This window comes from Panthera onca, chromosome B1, assembly GCF_046562875.1.
Source record: "Panthera onca isolate mPanOnc1 chromosome B1, mPanOnc1 haplotype 2, whole genome shotgun sequence".
NCBI classification, from domain to species: Eukaryota; Metazoa; Chordata; class Mammalia; order Carnivora; family Felidae; genus Panthera; species Panthera onca.
Window position 1 is genome coordinate 201,926,394 of NC_138342.1, and position 21,165 is coordinate 201,947,558.

Consider the following 21,165-nt stretch of genomic DNA (forward strand, 5'->3'; position numbering starts at 1 on the left):
CAAGTTCCCACACATTTACTCCGTCTCCTCTCTTCGTGTCTCAGAATATGACCTGGAGCCTTGCGATGACCCTGGCGTCCCTGCCTTCAGCCGAAGAATTGGTTTCCACTTTGGAGTTGGGGACTCTCTGACTTTTTCCTGCTTCCCGGGGTATCGCTTAGAAGGTGCAACCAAGCTTACGTGCCTGGGTGGGGGCCGTCGTGTGTGGAGCGCGCCTCTGCCAAGGTGTGTGGGTAGGTGGTCACACGCTTTCATTTCATTCACCCAGTGGGGACAGGGCGCGGTGCAGTCAGGGCGCAGGGCCCAGCTTGGCGAGGGCGGGGGGGGGGGCACCCTGCTACCCTGGGCGTGAGCCCCTCTGGGCTGCACTTACCTTGTCTGTGAAGTCAGCCCCTTTCAGCCCTCCGTTCTTACGACTGAATGAGGGTAAATCTAAAGCACGTGCCAAGCATTTTTGTGAAGGAAAAAATATGCACAGACGTAAAAATCACCCAGAACAAAAGGAAAAATAAAAGCGAGACGCCAGGCTGTGTTAACACAACTGGTGACAATTCTGTTGCTGAAAACAGTGAGTATCTCCTGGTGTAATGATGGGGACAGTTTAAAATACCGGTTTCCTTGTTAACTTTGCCATTTAACGCTTTTGATTTGATTGTGGCATACTCCTGCAAAGTGGGCATTGTAGAAACTTCCATGCCAGAGTAGCCTTCTCAGTGTGTTTTTGAGGAATTCAAGAGGGCATTCCAGAGAGAAGCAGGGGTCTTTACTGGGTACTTTCCAAGACGGTGGGATTAGGATGCGGGCCCAGTGGGGTTACATGTACTGCTAATCTGGGAACTGAGCTCCCATAAGGCAGAGAGCGGAGCGGAGCTGTGAGCGCAGGGAGGGCTAGATTTGGAACCACCTGCCCGTCTCGGGTCTGCGCATCACCCCAGAGGTAATGCCTAGCACCTGCCACTCAGCCGTGTGGCTTAGCATCTTTAAAGTCTGTCCTCTCGAGTTACAGAAAACTGCCTAAGGACGCAGCGTTGTGACATTCATCTGGAGATTAATGCCAGCCCAGCGCAGCGGTGAGCCTCTGCGTCACAGGGAGTCCATGGTTCCGCCCTGGTCCCACTAGTTCATGTGACAGAGGCGGGTGGCAACGTTGTGGAGATGAGATTTCAGGACCCATACAAATACTAAGTTGTTACTCTAGTAAGACCCACTTTTCTCCCATGGCAAAGAATCTCTTCAGTTGTCAGCACAGTTTAGGGATGTTGTTGATTCAACTGGTAATAGGGTCTTTTGTGTTTTAATGATATTCTGACAGGACTTCGTTTAAAAAAAAAAAAAAATTACACAAGTAAACACGAATCAAGCCATCTTTCTCTCTCACCAGGGCACCTGTCTGTAAATGTCTATTGTCTGTCTTTCCCCTAATATAGTGGTTTTCACTCTCTTTTTGGTTATGGTTTTTATTTGACATTTGGATGCCATTTCTGAACTCTGTCTCAAAAAAAAAGAGATACGGTATTTTGCCGATGGTCCTGGGAATTCCCAGGTTGCCTAGAATCCGTGTTCCCCAAATTGACAGTTTCTGAATGAGATAGTTTAAGATCTGGAAGAAACTCCCAACCCAATGAAACCAAAGCTTTGTCCCACACATGGAACGTTAAGTCTACTGATTGGTCAACTCTGTTGAGTATAGTATGCCATTTGCTGTGAGCCTGTTTGATTTAGATTCATTATCTGTACACCGTTCCTCTTGTTTTTTGGGTGTTGACATTGTTACCTAAAATATAAACTAAGAACCCATAGTTAACATCCATCACCCCTAGTTCCAGAGCCTGCACCACTCCAAGCTCTTTACATGTGTTGCCTCATTTCACTTCCAAGAATTAATGAAGTAATGTGACTGTCACTTCTGCTGTACAGATGAGGACACTGAGACACAAAGGGTCTCGGACCTTGGCCCACAGTCACGTGCTTACGATGTTGGAACGCAGGGCACCCAAAACCACGCTTCTCACCGTGGCCCTGCACTGTCACACCACCCAGGGGCCTGGGTGTGCCCTGTCTTTATTTAGCCTCTTGTATTTTGCCTGGTGTTTCCTGAATTTCCCTCCAGCCCATCTGGGTGCAAAGTTCCTGTAGACAAAATGTGACTCTTGGTAGCCGACCCCCAGCTGACCCAGGAGGCCTCGGGAACTCCTTGGTATTTCTCCTTTTCTCTCCTTCTCCACGTCTAATTAGTGGCCCGTTTTGAAGATCCGGTGTCCCACCTAGTTCTCAGCTCAGGCTCTCCCGCCCGCTGTGTCTGCCCGGCCCTGGGGAGCTTCTCCCAGGCTGCAGGACGGAGCTCCCTGAGTGATCGATCTAATCCAAGCCCCGTCAGGGTGCCCCCTTAGGAGAACCTGTTAGCCCCCAGCGGTGACTCTGGTGGCACACGAGGCCCATTATTTGTTGGCCCGACTTTCCACCTTCTTGCACGACTCAGCCACGTACTGAAGCATCAGCAGGGGAAGCCCGTGCAGGCCCCTGGTCACCCCGGCTCTCCTTCCCTCTGTGTCTTTGTCTGTGCTGTTCCCTCACGTCCCTGTGCTCACCCTGCTTTTCTGTCCGGCTGACTCTGCCCCATCGTTTTGAACTCAGTTTACGCGTGAGCTGTCCCTACCCAGTCACCTGCTGGCTGGTGGGACCTCCGTGATAAAAGCTCCATTCTGTGGAAGTTGCCTTAACGTTTCTGCCTCCCATGAGGCTATTTCTTAACACTGGGGGCTACCTGATCCCTAAAATCCAGCTGTGTGCCTTATTCAATAGATGCTTGTCAAAGTTTGCTTCCCTCCAAAGCTTTTCTCTTGATGTCAACATTTGGATTCATTAAACTCTGTGCCTGTGTTCCTTCTTTTAAAATCACGGAAATAGGGGGCACCTGGGTGGCTCAGTTAGTTACGAGCCGACTTTGGCTCAGGTCAGGATCTCGCGGTTCGTGAGTTTGAGCCCCTCATAGGGCTCTGTGCTCAGCGCTGAGCCTGGAGCCTGCTTCCCATTCTGTTCTCCCTCTCTCTTTCTCTGTCCCTTTCCCACTTGTGCTCGGTTTCTCTCTGTCTCTCAAAAATAAGCACTAAAATTTTTTTTAAAAATAAAATAAAATCACAGAAAGAAGAGTGATCGATTCATAGTTGCAAATCCAAAAATTGCAAATCCATTCCAAAGATCACAAGTGACATCAGAAGAAAGTCAACTGAATTATGAGCATGCTATTTTGTTTTCATCCAGTAAACACCTCATCTTAAACAGAATTTCTAGTGAACACCTAAACTAAGAGCTATTTTTCTCTTTTATCAGTTCACTTGTAAATGAAAGAGAAATGATCATTTTCTTTGCACTTTTTCATTGTAGGGCTATTTCAACCTAATTATTTAGAGTACTAGAAATAATATCATTGTGTACTCCATGATTTGTGACGAAATGTGCAAGCCCTCTCTTGTGCCACCTTTTCATTTGCATTACATTTTACGCATATCATTCAATATGGTTTTTTTATTGCCAAGTTAAAAAAAAAAAAAAAAAAAAAGAGCCCAAACTGGTTTAAGGAAAAGGGAAGGTTTACTGACAATATAACTAAATAAGTTGGGACAACTTCAGGTGGGCGGGTTAGATCAGATGTAATCAGGGACCTGATGCCTTGTTTTCTCATCTCTCCTGTCCTCTCCCCGCCTGGGTGCTGGCTTTATCCTCAGGCTCCACAACCCAAGGGAAGACGTTAGGCCACTCCCTGCCTTCCCCGGGGGCCTCCTCCTACGGCTCTCAAGTCTGCACACACTGTGGAATCTCAGGGTCGTGCTTTCCCCGAGGCAATCCCTTTCTGTGGGGTCGCTGGGTTGCCTCTGATTGGCCCAAGTAGAGAGTCACGTGCCCATTCCTGACCACTCAGTCCCAGGACAGCTCTGGTTGTATTGGAATACTTAGAGGCCAGTCTGCACAGGTGTTGAAGAATCAGGAAAAGTATTAAAAAACATACTTTATGGTATTTGAGATGTCTTGTGACATCTTGTTGGGGAAAAAAAACAAAACAAAAACAAAACCCAACAGGGGCGGAGTTAGAGAGCAGACATGAAGAGTGTCCAGTAGAGTTCTCTAAACTAATATGGCATCATTGAACACACAGGTTTTGAACACACGATTTTTTTCAGGCCGAGTATGATAAGCCTCTATATCTACATCAGGTTAATTACCAAATAATATCTGCCGAGAGAATTAAAAGAAAACTCAGTGAAAGCGAGAGTTATCCTGTTGTTGAATATCTTAATTGATTCAATTTTTGGACAAACTACAATGCCCGTGGATGGAATAAAATAATTAAAAAAAAAAAGTCAACACTATTAGCCTCAGTTGTTTAATGGATTACAAATATTTTGGAGAAGCATGGTAAAACAAAATAGGTTGCCTGTATTTTGAGAAATTGAACTCAGCTTTAAATCTTTTGAACAATTCTGTCTAAACAATTCTATCTATCCCTATGCTGACCAGTCTGTTGCTTCCATTTATTTCTTGAATTTTTGGTTTAAAATTTCTTTTTTTTAGATTTTTTAATTCTTTATTTATTTTATATATTTTTTAATGTTTATTTATTTTTGAGAGAGAGACAGAGCATAAGTAGAGGAGGGCAGAAAGAGAGGGAGACACAGAGTCTGAAGCAGGTTCCAGGCTCTGACCTGTCAGCACAGATCCCGATGCAGGGCTCAAACCCACAAACCTTGTGATCATCACCTGAGGCTGAAGTGGGAGGCTTAACTGACTGAGCCACCCAGGCGCCCCGTGGGTTTAAAATTTCTGAAACAAAATTAAAACCTGAAACTAATCTCTGAATTTAATTGAATCTTAAAAGGTAACTCAATAATAGCATTAAATTAAGGAAATAAAGGTTCGGAGGATAATAAGTAGATTAAAAGTAGAATCAGCATTTTATTCAATTCTTCTATATTCTTTATGAGTAAAAATAAGATTGCACATTTTAAATAATTTGGCTTTATATATAAAATAGAGTACATATGTGTAGAGATTCTGATATACAATACAGACTTCGTGTGTATATATATGTTAATTAATTTAAAATAATCAGTTTACAAATTCACAATGGTCTCAAAGGCCCCACTGCAATTTCCACAACACTTTAATCACTGCCACCAAAACTTTCGCATGTTGTCACTTTCTTCAGGAAAGTCCCTGTTGGGGGGCGGGGGTGTGCGTGCAGGCTCAGTGTTACTTTGGGGAAAAGCTCTTTGGCAAAGATTTTGCTTGAATCAGGTTTATGATGTGCGCACAGAGTATCTGGGCACAGCCAGGGGCCTTGTAAGTCAGCCTCCAGAGCCCTGAGGAGTAAATGCCTGTCCTTCAAGCCCCAGGTTGGGGGGTGTTCGGTGATGGCAGCCTGAGCTGAATAAGGGTGGCTTCACAGGTAGATACTGTCGAAGGAAGAATTTATGGGAAATCAATTGGCTCCTTTCTATTAAGTTAATTTAATTTTAATTACTTCATTTCCATTAAGAAACTCTAAATGACGATCCAATTTTAATTACAATTTCAGTGGGTTCTTTAGAAAAAGAACAAATGATTCGTCTTAAGGAAAATTATATCCATTCATCTTAAAGCAATTGTAAATGGATTATTGAAAGAACTGAAAATTGATACATTTAATTGCTTTGGTAATAGAGGTTTACAATGGATATTTTTAGTCAAGTTCAAAGAATTTTTGAAACTCCAATGACTTAAAGTGTGTAATTTTCTGCGCGCTTGCTTTTTACTTTTAGTGTCTTATTTTCTTTATTTCCTATGGGATAGAGTCCCAGGCTTTAGTGGGCAGAGTGTTACTATATTTTATTTGTTCTGCCATTACTTCTTTGGTTTTCCTTGGTGTTCCTCTGGACTAATAATTCCAGAATTTGCTTCACAAACCCATTGTCACACCATTGCACCCTTTTTGTTTTCTTTGAGAGCCTTCAAGATTCTTTGCTTTCTCTTAGGGCATTTCCTCTTCTCCGAACACCCTTTGTCTGGACACCTGTGTGCTCCAAACTTTTAGGGACCTTGCACCTTGGTTTGATGAAGCCCACACGTTCCCCAAGGTCTGGCCAAGTCTCCCTGCAGCCAGATTTCCTACGGTTCTCTGATGACCGCCCACCTCAGTCACATCCCTGAAGCCACATAAACAGCCTTTGTGTCTCACACCGGCCTGTCCCCGTGTCCCGCTGCAGCATCCCCGACGTAGGTCTCTCCCTAGACCCCGGGTGTTGCCAAACCTGCTAGCACCAAGTTGAGTGATGAACCAAGGCGTCGAGATAAAATGGCAAATCACGTTCAGCCTTTGAGATGTCGTATTTTCTTACGGCTCTTGACACAGCATCGGAAAACGATAGCAACAGCCACACGTGCTCACTGGAATGGTGTCAGCCCAACCGGACAACTGTTTTAAAATTGAGGAGCGGTGTAAAGGTCACAAATTAAGAGGAAAAAAAGTAATGACGTGATAATCTGCATGAAAGTCTTTGAAGAATATAAAGGCATACAAATATAAATGAAGTAGTGATGTGCCTAGTATGGAACTGTATGATACAAAACACTGTACTGAAGTAGATTTTTTTAAAAACAATCAACATACCAAGCTCGTATATTCTACAAGCAATTTCATACTCTTGGAGAAAAATGCACATGAAAGACTCCTTAAGCACCGCACCACATTAGAAGAATGAAATTCCATCCTTGTACATGTAAACGTATTGGTCATGTTTATTGAGGTTCAGTTGTATATGAAATAAATGAGTTACTGCTGAATGTTCACTTAGAGATTTTACCGTGTCTCAGCCCGAGAGACAGTGGCTCTGACACCAGTGGGATTTTATTGTGAAGGGGGGAGCATGTACCTCTCACTTGCAGGAGGTCCGTTTCTGCAGGTTAAAGGAACAAATCGTCTGTGTACAAAGGGTTACAACAGGCCAAGCGATTGCCCACACCTATTATTTCCATATAGTGCACTTCATTAGCACCTCTTACTATATGTCTGCCTTAAAGCGAAATCCCAGGATCCAAATCCTAATAAAAAGAGATGTAAAATTACGTCTTTAGATTTAATAGTTTTTTTTTCCTTCCCATGTATCCAAAGGCCAGAGTCTTCTCTCTAGTTCTCCCTTTTTGCTGTATTATGAGAAATAAGTATATGGTTGGTGTCTTAAATGCTAATGTGGAAACAAATACCATCTCCAGTTAACCGGTGACCTGTCCCAAACAAAAGTCCTCAAAAGGATACACCCATATAGAGCAAACCCATACCATCTTAGTTTCATTGTTTTTCATAATTAATAATATTGTGAGTTATTCACTAAGATGTGTATTCATCACTAGTTAGGATACAAAGGGACACAACTCCATTCCTAAGTGTGTAGAGTTTATGTCAACTCAATAACTGATCTGTACTAGTTTTGTGACCTTGGGAAAAGCCCTTGGTTTTTCAGCTATTCTGTTTCAGTGTCCTCACCTGTGAAATGTGGTTCATTGACCTATTTGATAAGGTTACTGAGAAGTAACAGGGATCCCTGCGTGTAAAGAACTTAGAAAAGCATCTGACACACAATTACCAGAATTTATGTATCAGCCTTGTCATGATAGATTGTCACTTTTGAAAAATGACACCTCTGGCCGGTTCTGGAAGATTCTCCTCGTGACAAATGTGTGAAGGAGAAGAAAAGAATAGAAACGCAGTGGCATGAAGACCAAAGAAAGAGATCCCAACCACGGTGAAAACGAGAGAACAAAACCCATTCTCCACAAATGCCGAACCACAGATACAGACGGAGGACGAACGTGAACATGGCCGAGCCCCTGCCTTTGGGAGGGGGTAGTGCTTTCCTCAGGGGTGGGCTTGTGGATGAAACCCATCAGAGTTGATTCTCCTTGGCTCTGCTTTCCTCACGGAGTGCCCCCTGAAGACACCTTCGGACTTCTCATACGTGTTTTCATAGCTCCTGAGAGAGGCAAAGCTTGCATTCCACACTTGGGTTCAAGATGCGTAGACTTACCACTGTGTTCAATTAATTACCCCTTATGCGTTCCAACCCTCCCTCCATCCTCCTGACCTCATTCAGTCAAGAAACAAGACCACAGCCTCTCCTGATGACCAGATGGTGACCAGAGGGAGGGCCAGGACCCTCATTATCCCTTTCACCTCCGGCCCACCTCTAGGGAGGTTTGACTCAAGAGTGCCTGTACTTTACTGTGACTTGTAATGCACACAGTCAATAATAGACTTGACATGTTCAGATGTACGGTAAACCCACATACACACAGCCAGTTATTCTAGCCATACAAATCCTTCTTCCAATGTTTTCCTAGACTAAAAATAACCTATTTGCTACAGTATCAGTATTTTTTACATCTTCCATTGCAAGACTTCTTTTCAAACTCATAAGGTAATGGATAAAAGGACTTAAATTTCATTTTTGAATGGTTCACTTTATTGATCACTGTCAAATTCAATTTTAAATAAAAACCCCTAATATTTGTGACTAGGTTTTCGAGTCCAGTTATCAGAATTCAGTTGGGTTTTTTAAAAAAATTTTTTTCCACCCTGATATCTTTAACAAGTTTGAACCCCCCACTGCGCTATCCATAGAGTAGCCAAAGGCAATATTCTACCTTGCTGTTTTGATATCCTTTCCATTTATCCTGGTTTTTATGTTTTAAAATGTCCTATTTCTCCAAGAGAGAAAAAAAAGACAGAAAACATATAAGAATGTCCATGAGTTATTATCATTTCCCAAGGGGATTACTTACCTAAAATATTTGTTGCATTTAACGTATAAATTGATTGATGTATGTCTTCAATCTGAGATGGCCTAAGAATCAGTAGATTGCTAACACGGAAAGACTGTTCAAAAGGCAGATATCCAGCTTGAGAGACACATCACTTGCCTGTCTCCCCATATATTTTTGTAGTCTTTAGAAAATATTTTAAAAGATGATTATAATTAAAAACCATGATTACATATAAATATAATAATATAAATATATATCTGTGGTTTTAAAATCATATTATGAAGCTCCATTACCATTTTGGTGGCTCACCCACTCCTGGTGTTTATTTCTCAAAACGTTCCCCCCTGATCCTGAGCAAAGCCTGCCTTTAAGTCTTCACTTAAGAGTACATGAGGGTTATGGGGTACCTGGGGGGCTCAGTCGGTAAAGCTTCTGACTTCAGCTCAGGTCATGATCTCATGGTTCATGGGTTTGAGCCCTGTGTGGGGCTCTGTGCTGACAGCTCAGAGCCTGGAGCCTGCTTTGGATTCTGTCTCTCCCTCTCTGCCCGCCCACCTTCTCTCTCTCTCTCTTTCTCTCTCTCTCTCTCTCTCAAATAAATAAACCTTAAATTAAAAAAAAAAAAAAAAAAAAAAAAGACTACATAAGGGTTAGGTGAGCCCAAGTTCTTGTGTGTGGATGTTCTCCCAGCCCTTCTACATGGGGACATTATGAGATCCAAATGCACAAATCATTACGAGCTGATCTTAAATCTGTAGCAATTTTCTGGCAAAGAGGCTCGGGATCATGGCTACAAGTGTAGGTGATGTTCTTAATTGTGAGAGGAAGGTCACAATTAATGAAAATGGACACGCACAACATGTCCGCCAAAGTTACAGAACATGGCACAGCACTGCACACTGTGAGTCCCTCTCCCTCATCCTCACCCCCACTAAAATGGTGCATTTCCCTGATTGTCACTTTCCAACTCGACCATTGTTCTTCAGACTCATACTTGTTGAGTTTTTAAAAATCACTGCACTTGCCACACAGTGTGGCCAATAAATTATTTGGTGCAGAATCCGGTGGGTCTCTCTTGTGACACACACACACACACACACACACACACACACGGCACCTCTGTTGTTTTGAGGTGATTTGGGACTTACAGGGTTTTAAAGCTGTAGTCTTTTGGCTAACCGTTTGTTTTTAAGGTGAGCTGAGAGGTTAAGTGACTCTGTCTGAGTTGACATAATGTGAAGACCAAATTTATTTTTATTTTTTACCCTGATTAAATACTGTTTTATGCAAATTTGGATCTAGAAGTGAATTACCTCTGCTTTCTTCAGGAGAAGGGCAGAAGAAAATAACATTGACCTCCACTGAATGTTCTTTTGTCCCGAGATGGAACACAGACAGGCTCGGTGCTGTGACACTGGTGGGCTGCTGAGTGGTTTTATTTATCTTTAGATCCCCTTTAAATGTGTTCGGGTCGATGCCACAAAATATCAATGTAAGTACCACGGAGCTGTCACAGTGGCATTGGCAGGGACGTTTCGTGAAGTAGAAATGAGGCCTGGGGAGGGATATGACTGCTCTGTGACACAGCCGGTGTGCTTGGGTGCAGCGATTTTGTTCGAGATCTCTTTGTGCTTCTGTGGAGTAAGAGGTACTCTGAAAACAGATAAGAAATCTTGAAAATGAATGAATAGAGAATATTTCTTATCCAGCTGGTAAACAGTAAAAAAACAAACAAACAAACAAACAAAAAAAACACCAATCTATAAAAACAATATGTTAATTAGAAACATACATTGAGAGAGGAGAGGGCCGTCATGATTGTAGAATTTTTATGTGTTAAAATCAGTAATTCCACTTTTCAATTCTTTCTTTTTTAATGTCCTATTTATTTTAGCTGAATGCGGAGCAAGTGTCAAAGGAAATGAAGGAACATTGTTGTCCCCAAATTTCCCATCAAATTACGATAATAACCACGAGTGTATCTATAAGATAGAAACAGAAGCTGGCAAGGGGATCCACCTCAGAGCACGGACCTTCCAGCTGTTTGAAGGAGACATTCTGAAGGTAAGAAGAATCTTCTTTTATGTGACTCCGTCTCTTCTCAAGGAGCAAATTAAATATCTGTCCATCTACACACACACACACACACACACACACACACACATTTAGATGGACATATTTTTTCCAACTTACTTAGCCAATTGGTTTGAGAAGGGGGAATGTAGCCATGTTCCTCAGTGGTGTGAGTGTAGACTGTGATCTATCTTAGTCTGCAATCTTGGATCTAACATTCGCTGTGAGTCTTGGGCAGATTATTTAGCATTTTTGAGGTTTAGCTTCCTTATGTGTGAAAACACATGATGATGCCCATCTTCGAGGGACGTTTTGAGAGTTAAATAATATACTGTCGGTGGATGTGTCCAGGATTGCGCTGAGCACGCGTGATTATTAAAGCTAGTGGGCCCCCAAGGCCACGCTTTGAATAGTCATTCTCGATGACTAGATGTGGTCCCAACATTCAGAGTGAGAAAGATTTTGATGTGCTAGTGGAAGCAAGCCCAGCCGCTATCACCAGACCACAAAGCAGAGCTCGTGTGGAGAGGCCATGCCAGACAAGACAGAATTTCAGTGGGCGAGTCTGAGCTGTGTTCATGGGACTCAGGGACATTCTTGGAATAGGACCAGAAACTAGGATTCTGTGCATCAGACAATACAGAGCACCAGAGCCTCGGGGAAATGCTCTGGGGTGCGGGACCCAGCACACCACCACCCTGTAGGTGGACTCCAGGAAAAACAAAAAACAAAAAATACCCCAGCAGAAATGGATTCTAGGAACAGTCAAGGCTTGCATTGGTCTATGAAACCCAGCTCTAGCTGGAAATGCCCCCATAATCCCTAATGTTTCCACTGCAATTCCCACCTCTCCTGTAACTCTTTGAGGATCTAGGGGCCAGGAAGGGGCATCTGGAGAGCGAGGGCGTGCAAAGAGGGGCATCAGACTAATGGCTGACACCACCCAACCTGTCACCCTGCTCGGTCCAGTGAGGAATGAGCACCCGGTCCAGGGGACACAGCTCATTTGTGGCAGGAGGGAGACATCTCTCTTCTCATTCCTTGTGAAGTTCTAGGGTTTTCCAGTGACATTTACATCTGCATGGACTCACACATTGACGCATCTCACATTCAGGAGAGTCCACACGCCTTGAGCTGCCAACACCGGGAAAAGATGCAAAGAGCCAGTTGAGAGGGAACCATCACTGACTTCCCGGTTGTCATCCATTTGCACAGCGGTTGAAGAGGGGTCCCTCCAGGATCCCCACCCTGACCTCATCAGCTGTTATGTTCACACTTCAGAGGCACTGAAAGACTAAAGTGCCTTACTCCCTCCTAAGTCCGGCCTTGACTATTTCAGTGTCATTGTTGAGAAGACCAGGTTTATTGTCATTGTTCTTCTATTGTAATAGTCTTTCAAAACCTCATGCTGACATCATGAAGCTCTGTAATTAAGAAGTGATTTTCAGGCAGGAAACTAATATGTTCTCACCGATGTAAAAAAAAAAAGCTGTGTCGTAAGGAACCATTTTCTGAATTCTCTGATAACCTCAAATTTAGAAGTCAGTAAGCCTTCAGAGAAAACTTGTAAGTAACAATTAACCATGCTTGGTGTAGGTGAGTGATTAGAGATACCGCATAAAATGTACACTAATAAATATTGCTGCAGAAGAAGCGAATGATGTTCATTTGTGATTGCACGTAGTTTAAAGTTGTTGATTATAACAAAAAGCAAATAAAAAATCATGCTTACCTCACTTAATTGCAGAGAAACTGTCAGTCATCTGAAATGCTGAATGTTTTGCAAGCATGTATTTTTTTATTGGCTATGCTAATCCATATCTCCTTGTCAAAAACTCTTCAAGTGGGATTCTCTTATTTTTAGCTTTAAATGCTATTCACATCGTTCCTTCGTACATAGTAGCATCCAGTAAGAAAGACCAAAGTTTTGTGCATGGATTTCCACGTATAAAAACATGTTTTCTCACATCAAATGGGAAAAATAAAACACGTAAGAGAAATAGAGCTTGAGAGAAATGTCATGAAAGGAATATATATGGAACACAAAGTTAATTTTGGAAACGGACCTTTGGGTATAGCTCTGTAAAACTGGGAAAGACCCCCTCCCCTCAACACCCCCCCACCCTGCCACTCAGGATGCTGCGTGATGTCTCCTAACCGGCGGCCACCTGCTCACTCGGCCATCCCGCTCTGGGCGGAGGGCATGGGTTAAATTCAAAATCAGAGGACCACTTGTGCTGCACAGAGTTCAGCCTTGTAGTAACAGGACTCAGGGAGCCTTTCTCCAGTACCAAAAAGGAACACCTGGATCCTGGCAGCAGCTAGACGAGGGCGTGTGACCAGCGGGTGTTATGCTGAACTGCTGTGGCTTGTTCCTAATTTCAGTGGAATTAAAAATCAAGTCTTCTGACTTCTGATACCATCTGGGTGGTCGTTTGTGGTCCACAGAAAACTCGAATCCAGATTTGTAACTTGAGGGAGCTGACAGGATGATGCTCTGCGTGGTGCATGACTTCTTCCTCCTCACATGCCCGCTGCCAAGCGCAGAGCTCATTGCCTGCGGTGTAGACAGGACAGAATTATGGTCTGGGAGAAGCCCATAATTCAGCGTTGTGATGATTCATTTTGAGTGGTTGTAGCTTTGAGGATCCTGGGAGCTGGATGCTGTCCAGATGATCTAGTTGATCTGTGGGAAGCGTCCAGTCAAGGCCAGTGGAGGTGACTGTTGACAGTGCTCTAGAACTCTCAGGATCGAGCTTATGTGACTGTTTCCTTGCTTTTATGCCCCTCATCTCTATGGGTTTCTGTAACTTACAGAGAATCGTGTGGTATATGCCGTGAGACGAGACCTTTCTCGCAAGGTCTGGGCATCTTCTTTCTGACCCAGATTCCTCTGGACTTAAAACTCGTTACACTCTGGTGTCGCAGACACACCATGTCTGATGAATCCACATGTTGAGTCAAGGGATGATTTTTCCACGATAGCCTCTTACTGGCTTTTAGTGAGGAGTTGTAGGGTATTTGATTCTACTCCTCTCACACATACTTATCTAATTGGAAAGGAGTAAAATAATGAGCCATAAAATTAATTTTCCCAAATGTGCTCTTATCTTTTAGGAGTGTGTATACATGTGTAAGTCTGTCAAGCAAGGTATACATTCTGTACGCTTATTAGAAGGGAGTTGAGAGAAGAAAAGTAAGAATTAATCCATGTAAGAAGGAAAATAGTGGGGAAATGAACAGACATTGGACAAATCTACTGAGGACTTTCATGACCTTTATTTAATTAAGATTTTTTTTAATCAAGAAAAACTGGATGTTTTCCAATGTAATACACATTCATTCTTTCTTTCTTAAAACCCTTATCCATACCAGTGGCTCCTTGCTATGAACCATTCCAATAGTTCAAAGAGGCAAACAGGTTATCCTTTGCCACTGTGCATTCTGTTCTGGACACTTTACTAGGGCTGTTGGGGGGCCTCAACAGTCAGTCATTCCTGAATGCAAATCTAGTCTATTCTGGCATTAGCATAAAAGGTTCCTGTGAGCTATCCCGCATGCCTGTGCCCTAAATTGTTTGACCCAATCCCCACTTAGGAAATGTGACTGGCACTCATCCACTCCCAGGGTGGTCTCCCTCAGTGAAAGTCGGGGACACAACCCCGAATGCCCCCTCTCCCTTACTCTAACATCTACACAAAACCAAACGTGTCTACTTGCCTTCCAAATATTCGTTTTAAACACCCATGCTTTACGACCACCTAGGAAGGTAAAGTCAAATACAAAGTGTTCTAGAGGAAGACAGCACGTGTCTCTGATGTCATTACATGATGGGATTCTTTTATCACAACTAATTCAAGACTAAAGTCTCCTCAACCTCAAAGGCTGCAAAATGTGACAAGATTTCCACATCTTGTCTTGTATTACATTCAGGTAGGAGGGATGTCCAAATACTTGCATGATAGTTCACAGACGACGCCGTGGCGAAAATTGCGTACACCCCTTCAACCTTGGGAAGTGCGTTCTGAGGGAGGGGGAGAAAGGTAAATAATGGACCTTGGAAATGCAAATAAAGGTGTATTTAATTTTAAGTGAACATGGGAAGGACTCCCAAAGTGATCCATGTAGAATGAGCTGACCACAGATGGAATCTCGTGTCCTTCGTGTTGATGGTAATGATACAACCTAAAGAAAGAAGACTGCTTCGTAGGGTTAAACATTCAACTTTCAGTAAACTGTATATGTTTTTCGAGTACCGCACGAGGTCACGTGTTTGAAGATTTGAATGTCATGTTAAAATTGCTAACTTGCAAACAGAATTAAGTAATGGGGATTCACGCTGTGACTTCTCTTTAGGTGTATGATGGAAAAGACAGTTCATCGCGTCCGTTGGGGTCCTTCACTAAGAATGAGCTCATGGGGCTGGTCCTTAACAGCACTTCCAATCACCTGTGGCTGGAATTCAACACCAATGGCTCTGAAACCGACCAGGGTTTCCAGCTCACCTATACGAGTAAGTAACATATGACGTCATCATTTCAGGTTTGTTTGTTTTTTTAAATCTCGGGGTTCATCTAATACCTAGCTGATGATTTTTTTTTTTTTTTTTTGCTTAGCTAATACATTTTAAATACTGATTTTTTTCTCTGGTCTCCCTACTGTGTTCTGAATTAATATTTAATTCTTAATTTAGACACATTGCCAGAAGTGATAGTTTGAAATTTATTTTCTTAGATGCATTAATATTTTCATAAGAAAATGACTGTACCTGAAAAGAAACTATCACGACTTTTAAGAGCTTCTGAGCTTAATAAATTCTGATTATAATATAGTATGCATTGACAAAGATTCATATTTGTACATATGAAAGATTTAGAATGAATGTTTGATGTAATTAATAGCAATAACTTTGAATGTCTACCCTACATCAGTACTTTACTATTATATCTACATATATAAATATTAGAATCTATGTATTACAGAATGTCAGTTACATGTGTATAATTTATCTAGTCACATATACTACATATAAATGTCATGAAATAAAACAACCCCACGTACTAAGCTCTTTCTTAGCACCACTAACGTCCTAATAAGAAAACTAAACACAAAGAATTTCAGGATTTGCTGTGAAGATACCAGGTGTATGGGCTGGTGGAGTCAGGCTGTGATCGCGGACCTACAGTTTTACACAGAGTCCTGTAGTGCCCCCTGATTAATGTCAATCAAAGTACAGAAAATATTTTTTTAATGGTTATTTATTTTTGAGAGAGAGAGACACACACAGAATCTGAAGCAGGTTCCAGGCTCCGAGCTGTCAACACAGAGCCCGACATGGGGCTGGAACTCACAGACTGTGAGATCATGACCTAAGCTGAAGTCGGACACTCAACCGACTGAGGCACGCAGGGGCCCCCAAAAAATATTTTTAAAGATGAGAATGAAGAAGAGAAAGAAGTACATAAAATAAAGAAGGAAAAGAGACTGTGCTTTCTCAAAGAGTTATTTGCAGTATGGTCACTGTTATTTCCACCATTTATACTTCCAAACAAGTAAGGTAAGACATGAGCTACTTGGTGTGGATAAATAGTGAAAATCAAGTAATCAATGAAATGTACCAGATAGTCCAATCTTTCACTAATCTGCTGATTAAAAATCTTTATTACACCAAAAGCCATGCCAAAAAATACAAAATCTTGGATTTTCTTAGCATGAAAGTGTATTAGTGATCATCAAGATTGATTTCTTTATTTGACAGAGAAGCAAATGAAGGCCTGGAAATGATAATAATTATCCCAGACACAGAGCTAATCCAGGTGCCTCAAAGGAAGATTAATTGCCTAAAATCCCCCTTGGTGGGCAAAATTACAGGGAAAGGCCTGCAAGACTTGGTGAGCAAACACAGAAGTAGAGTAGCTGACACTAGAAAACCAGTTTTTCGTTATCATGAAAATAGCCATTTACGAGATTCAGTAAACAGCAAGGATATTAATTACATTGCATGCACAGTAAATTAGTAGCAAGGGCATTATAAAACCAGTTCATGATTATAGTTTTTTGTTACTAGAGTTTGACTCTTCAGAATGTCCCTCTGAAGCAGGTTTCAAAGGCTTCTTGTATAGCCCTTTGGCTTTGCTTCAGACTAAGGTGGACACCCTTGCAACCTCTTTCTTTCTTCCACTTTGGGTTTTCCATCAGTATGTTCATAGATTTTGTTTTATTCCCACTTGCATTCACCCCCACCTCCTAGCTGTTACACGTGTCATATTAGTCTTAGAGGACGTTGGATACTTGAGAAAGAAAACGGTTGGAAAACTCCCTAGGTAAACCTGAGAGTTTATTGTAAATAAAGGGTATCGCCACGCACACCTGGCGTGTTCCTCCAGTCCTGTCGTCGCCTCAGCTCGTCTGACAAATGGTGCGTCCCGCTACGGTTTGTCAGCAGGGACAAGAAAGCATAGGGCTGTGCGTTTCCCTGTCTCCCCTGTGCATTTCCGTGTCCTCGATTCTCAGTACCACTCCAAGTGTGGAGGTAACTAAGCTCACGTGCACCCTTCCCCGCCTGCTTCATAGAGAATATATCTGGTTCTATTTCACATCGCGTTGCTTTCCCAACCCTAGTTTCTGCTACCTGTTTTCTCTCTACGTGCCCTGGAGTAATTCTTGATTTGTGAACATGTGTTCCTACATTCTCATGGTCGTGCAAAAGATATCCAGCAGCAAGTGCCTGCCTTTTGGAACTTCAAGCTAACTGGACCTGTCACCAAGGATGGGGTCCCTTGACTGTTTCCAGAATTCTGACTCCCGCTTACTTCCCAAATTGCAGTTAAGAAGGGCCATCATGTCCTAAAATCACGTGACTGGGCTGAGATTAGAAGTTGTGGGCTTCATTTGTGTATAATGTCCACCTTGTCACATCAAGAAGGGTTGCTTCATTGTGCTATTGTCAGCCTCCATTAGATGACGCGTGGCTGGTGTAACCCCACGTTTCTCCATGGTATCCAGCATAGCTTGAGGACCTTTTGCTGCACACTGCTTCCCCCGCCCCCCCCCGCCCCCGGCCCAGCTGTTTCTCTGGGTAACTCTGAGAAACTTGAATCTGTGGATCTGTTTATGGGCACTCTAATCATACAGATTTTTTTTTTCATTACATAACAGCACAAACTTTCTGAGTTTCTGAGAACAAACATTTCAATGATTGGTATTTAGCTCTTAGTATAACTTAGTTGATGGGAATAATTATCTTTTCTTCCTGTTTTCCCTCTTTGCCTTCACCTACAAAAACACAGATGCTCCCTGGGTGCAATTTCCACTTGTGAGGTTGTCCTAGAGCTGGAACACATGGCCAGATGGGAAAACGCATCTGTAATATAGAATTGGTGGTGCTGATGGCTATATAATCAAAATAATATTAGCTTCACATTAAAGTTTTAGCTTTAAACACCAAGTAATTAATTAAAAAAAATCCCAAGCTCCCACAATGTGATCGAATACCGGAATCAAATACTCATCCCTAAAAGATGGCTTGGAAATAATGAATGGTTATAAAATGTTTTGAGCAAGTTATTAAAGCTTAAGACTAAGTAAAGACACTTTCAGCTAACTTCAAAAGACTTTTGTAATTGCCTCTTGAAAGTTAATTGCATCACTTAAGGAAACATTCATATTTAAATGTTTCAGTTCCATAATTAATCTGCACACACCATTGGATCAGAAATGTCAACAGAAAGTAAATATATAGCTTATTAAACACCCTAACATTTTTGAAGTGGATACAAATAATATTTGAATCTCTTTAATATCTACAGCATACTCTCGCACACCTGATTTTGCCATCTTGGTAATTTTGTGTCCTGCTAAAGAGCTCCTTTTACTCTTATCCACAAATTAGAAACTGAGTCTCCACATCCTTGAGTGGCTTGCTGAAGCTTTCACATCCGGAAGTGGTCCAGCCAGGACCCCAATTCAGGTCTCTTGACTGAAGCCCAGAACTGAGGATGAGCTGAATTTCACAGCCTTTAGATGGTCCCGCCTTGTTGACTAACACACGTATTATCTGATATTTATACACGTAAAGGCATTGGTGAGGAAGAGAAGTCGGGTATCTTGGGGACAACATGGGGTAAACGCATTATATTAAGCAGCCGCTGGTTTGTGAGTAGTAGGTTAGGGCAATATGCAACTGAAATAAAGTTTCCTCTATTACAAAAACACTCCTTTTTATTAGAGATTTGTTTTTTTCTTTTTTTAAAGTTTATTTCTTTGTTTTGAGAGGGAGAGAGAGTAGGGGGGAGGGAGAAAAAGGGGGGAAGAGAGAGAGAATCTGAAACAGGCTCCATGTTCAGCCCAGAGCCCACCTTGGGGCTCGATCCCAGGAACCATGAGATCATGACTGGAGCCGAGGTCAAGAGTTGGTTGCTTAACCTACTGAGCCACACAGGCGCCCCTACAGATTTGTTTCTTTTCATAACAAATCATAGTCTTCCGATTCTATAAGTGTGTCGAATGGAAACATGACCCATAAGGTCTTTGAGATCAGGGACCATGGGTGTTCATTTTTTATTATCTGCGGCACCTTGGACAGATGCCTGGTCTATAAGACAAAAAGCTTAGATTATATATCATTGCTATTTAAGCTGTATTCCAGGAAGCTTTAAGATTCGACAGAGCCCTCTCAGGGCAATAAGAATTTCACCTTATCTAACTTAAGCATTTTTGTTTGCTTTCTCCTGGTGATTGCAAAGTTCTTCAAGTATCAGGAAAAAGTACATTGGCAGTGGATTGCTGTGTTTTCTAAATATTTCAGCAACTACTTTTATAGAAAAGTAGTTCTGGAAATTAAAAAAAAAATCCTATATTGAATTCAGAATTCTTTAAAAAATATGTTTAACCTCTTTTAGAGTTTCACGAGAATGTTCCCAGAATAGTCGCTCTTCAGACCCACTTTACCGCAGGACATATGGGAGGATTTGGATCTGAAACAGGCTTTCTGGATTGTATACTCTTAGTTATTTCAGTAGAGAGAACCAAACGAGCCCTCTGTGGCAACTCAACAGAAATTCTCTACCTGGGGGTTTTAGTAAAATAACTGTAGTTTGGACACACATCTCGGGGCTGTCTTACTGGATCCATTTTCCGATTAACCAACAAGTGTACAGGTATTGCCTATATACTGAATGTTTAGTACTATATTGAGTCAGAGTAGGCAAAGCCAGGCTTCCTGTTATTAATAAATGTCTTACGATAGTCACATGTCGGACTTGTGAAACACGGGTTGATAGAAATGTGACTAAATATTTATATTCTCAACTCTGGAATGGATCTGAAGCTATTGTTGTAGGAGTCAGTTCATGGCCCTGATTCACACTGACTGATAGTTTTGACCCTTACTACATTGTGATTTTTGGCTCTTAATACATTCTTTTTTTATATATTTTTTTATTTTTCTCCAAATAAACTATAGTCCATTGATGATAGTATGTGATTCTTATATTTTAAGACACACACAGACACACACACACACACACACACACACACACACACACACACACAGAATTTTCCAGAAGAATGAGAGATCATTGAAAGCCGGAATCACAGTACAAACTTCCAGAATTTTCTTTCCTTCCTGCTAGATCCCTTTCTTCTTTCCTCTAGATTAAGTTTAAATGCTTGTTCCTGCATACAAGCTGCCTTGCTGTCCAGCTTCCTGAAACAGGATCGTCTGCTCTTTCTTATATGTCTCCCAAACCTCTAATAGTTTGTCTGTGCACCTTTTGCTTTCACACCAGTAAAATGTGAGGTTCTCAGGAGGCAGAGCCTTACCTTCAGCAACAGCAGGTAACCTCCACAGTCACTTAGTAGGTGACGATCACCTGAGCTGACCTGGGTTGGTGCAGAAGGAGGCAGACTTGAGGGAAATGTGAGGAGATGGGCACGACCTTTGTGCTCATGACATGATGGGTGTGGGAGTCTGGATAGGATGCAGCGTGTGTGACAAGGAGAAGAGTAAAGGCATGGTTGGCTGCAGGAATCTGATCATGGAAGTTTTTAAAAACTAGGCAGAGGTAGTGGTCAACATCAAGGAAGATCCGTTAGTGGTATTTGAGGAATGAAACTACGTGGGAGTCGGGGATGGAAGAATGGCCAACTGACAGTGGTACGATTGTCAGGTCTTAGAAGGTCCTGAGGGAACCTTGGAAGGTTCGTAGGGAACTACGAACACTCAGGGGACTTTCCTTACTGTGGCCTCACCACCAAAACTCTCAAAGGTGGCACGTTTCCATTCTCCACGTTCTTAAA

General features: G+C 42.2%; 1 protein-coding gene across 3 annotated transcripts in view; it reads left to right on the forward strand.

Annotated features, from left to right (window-relative positions):
- The window catches only part of CSMD1 (CUB and Sushi multiple domains 1), a 2,002,273-nt gene that overhangs the window by 1,648,244 nt on the left and 332,864 nt on the right, over positions 1 to 21,165 (forward strand). For all 3 annotated transcript variants that reach the window (XM_078445226.2, XM_078445227.2, XM_078445228.2), the window contains 3 exons: positions 45 to 233; positions 10,688 to 10,857; positions 15,223 to 15,379. In XM_078445226.2, coding sequence (XP_078301352.2) covers positions 45 to 233; positions 10,688 to 10,857; positions 15,223 to 15,379 — 516 coding nt within the window. The remainder of the gene's footprint in view (positions 1 to 44; positions 234 to 10,687; positions 10,858 to 15,222; positions 15,380 to 21,165) is intronic.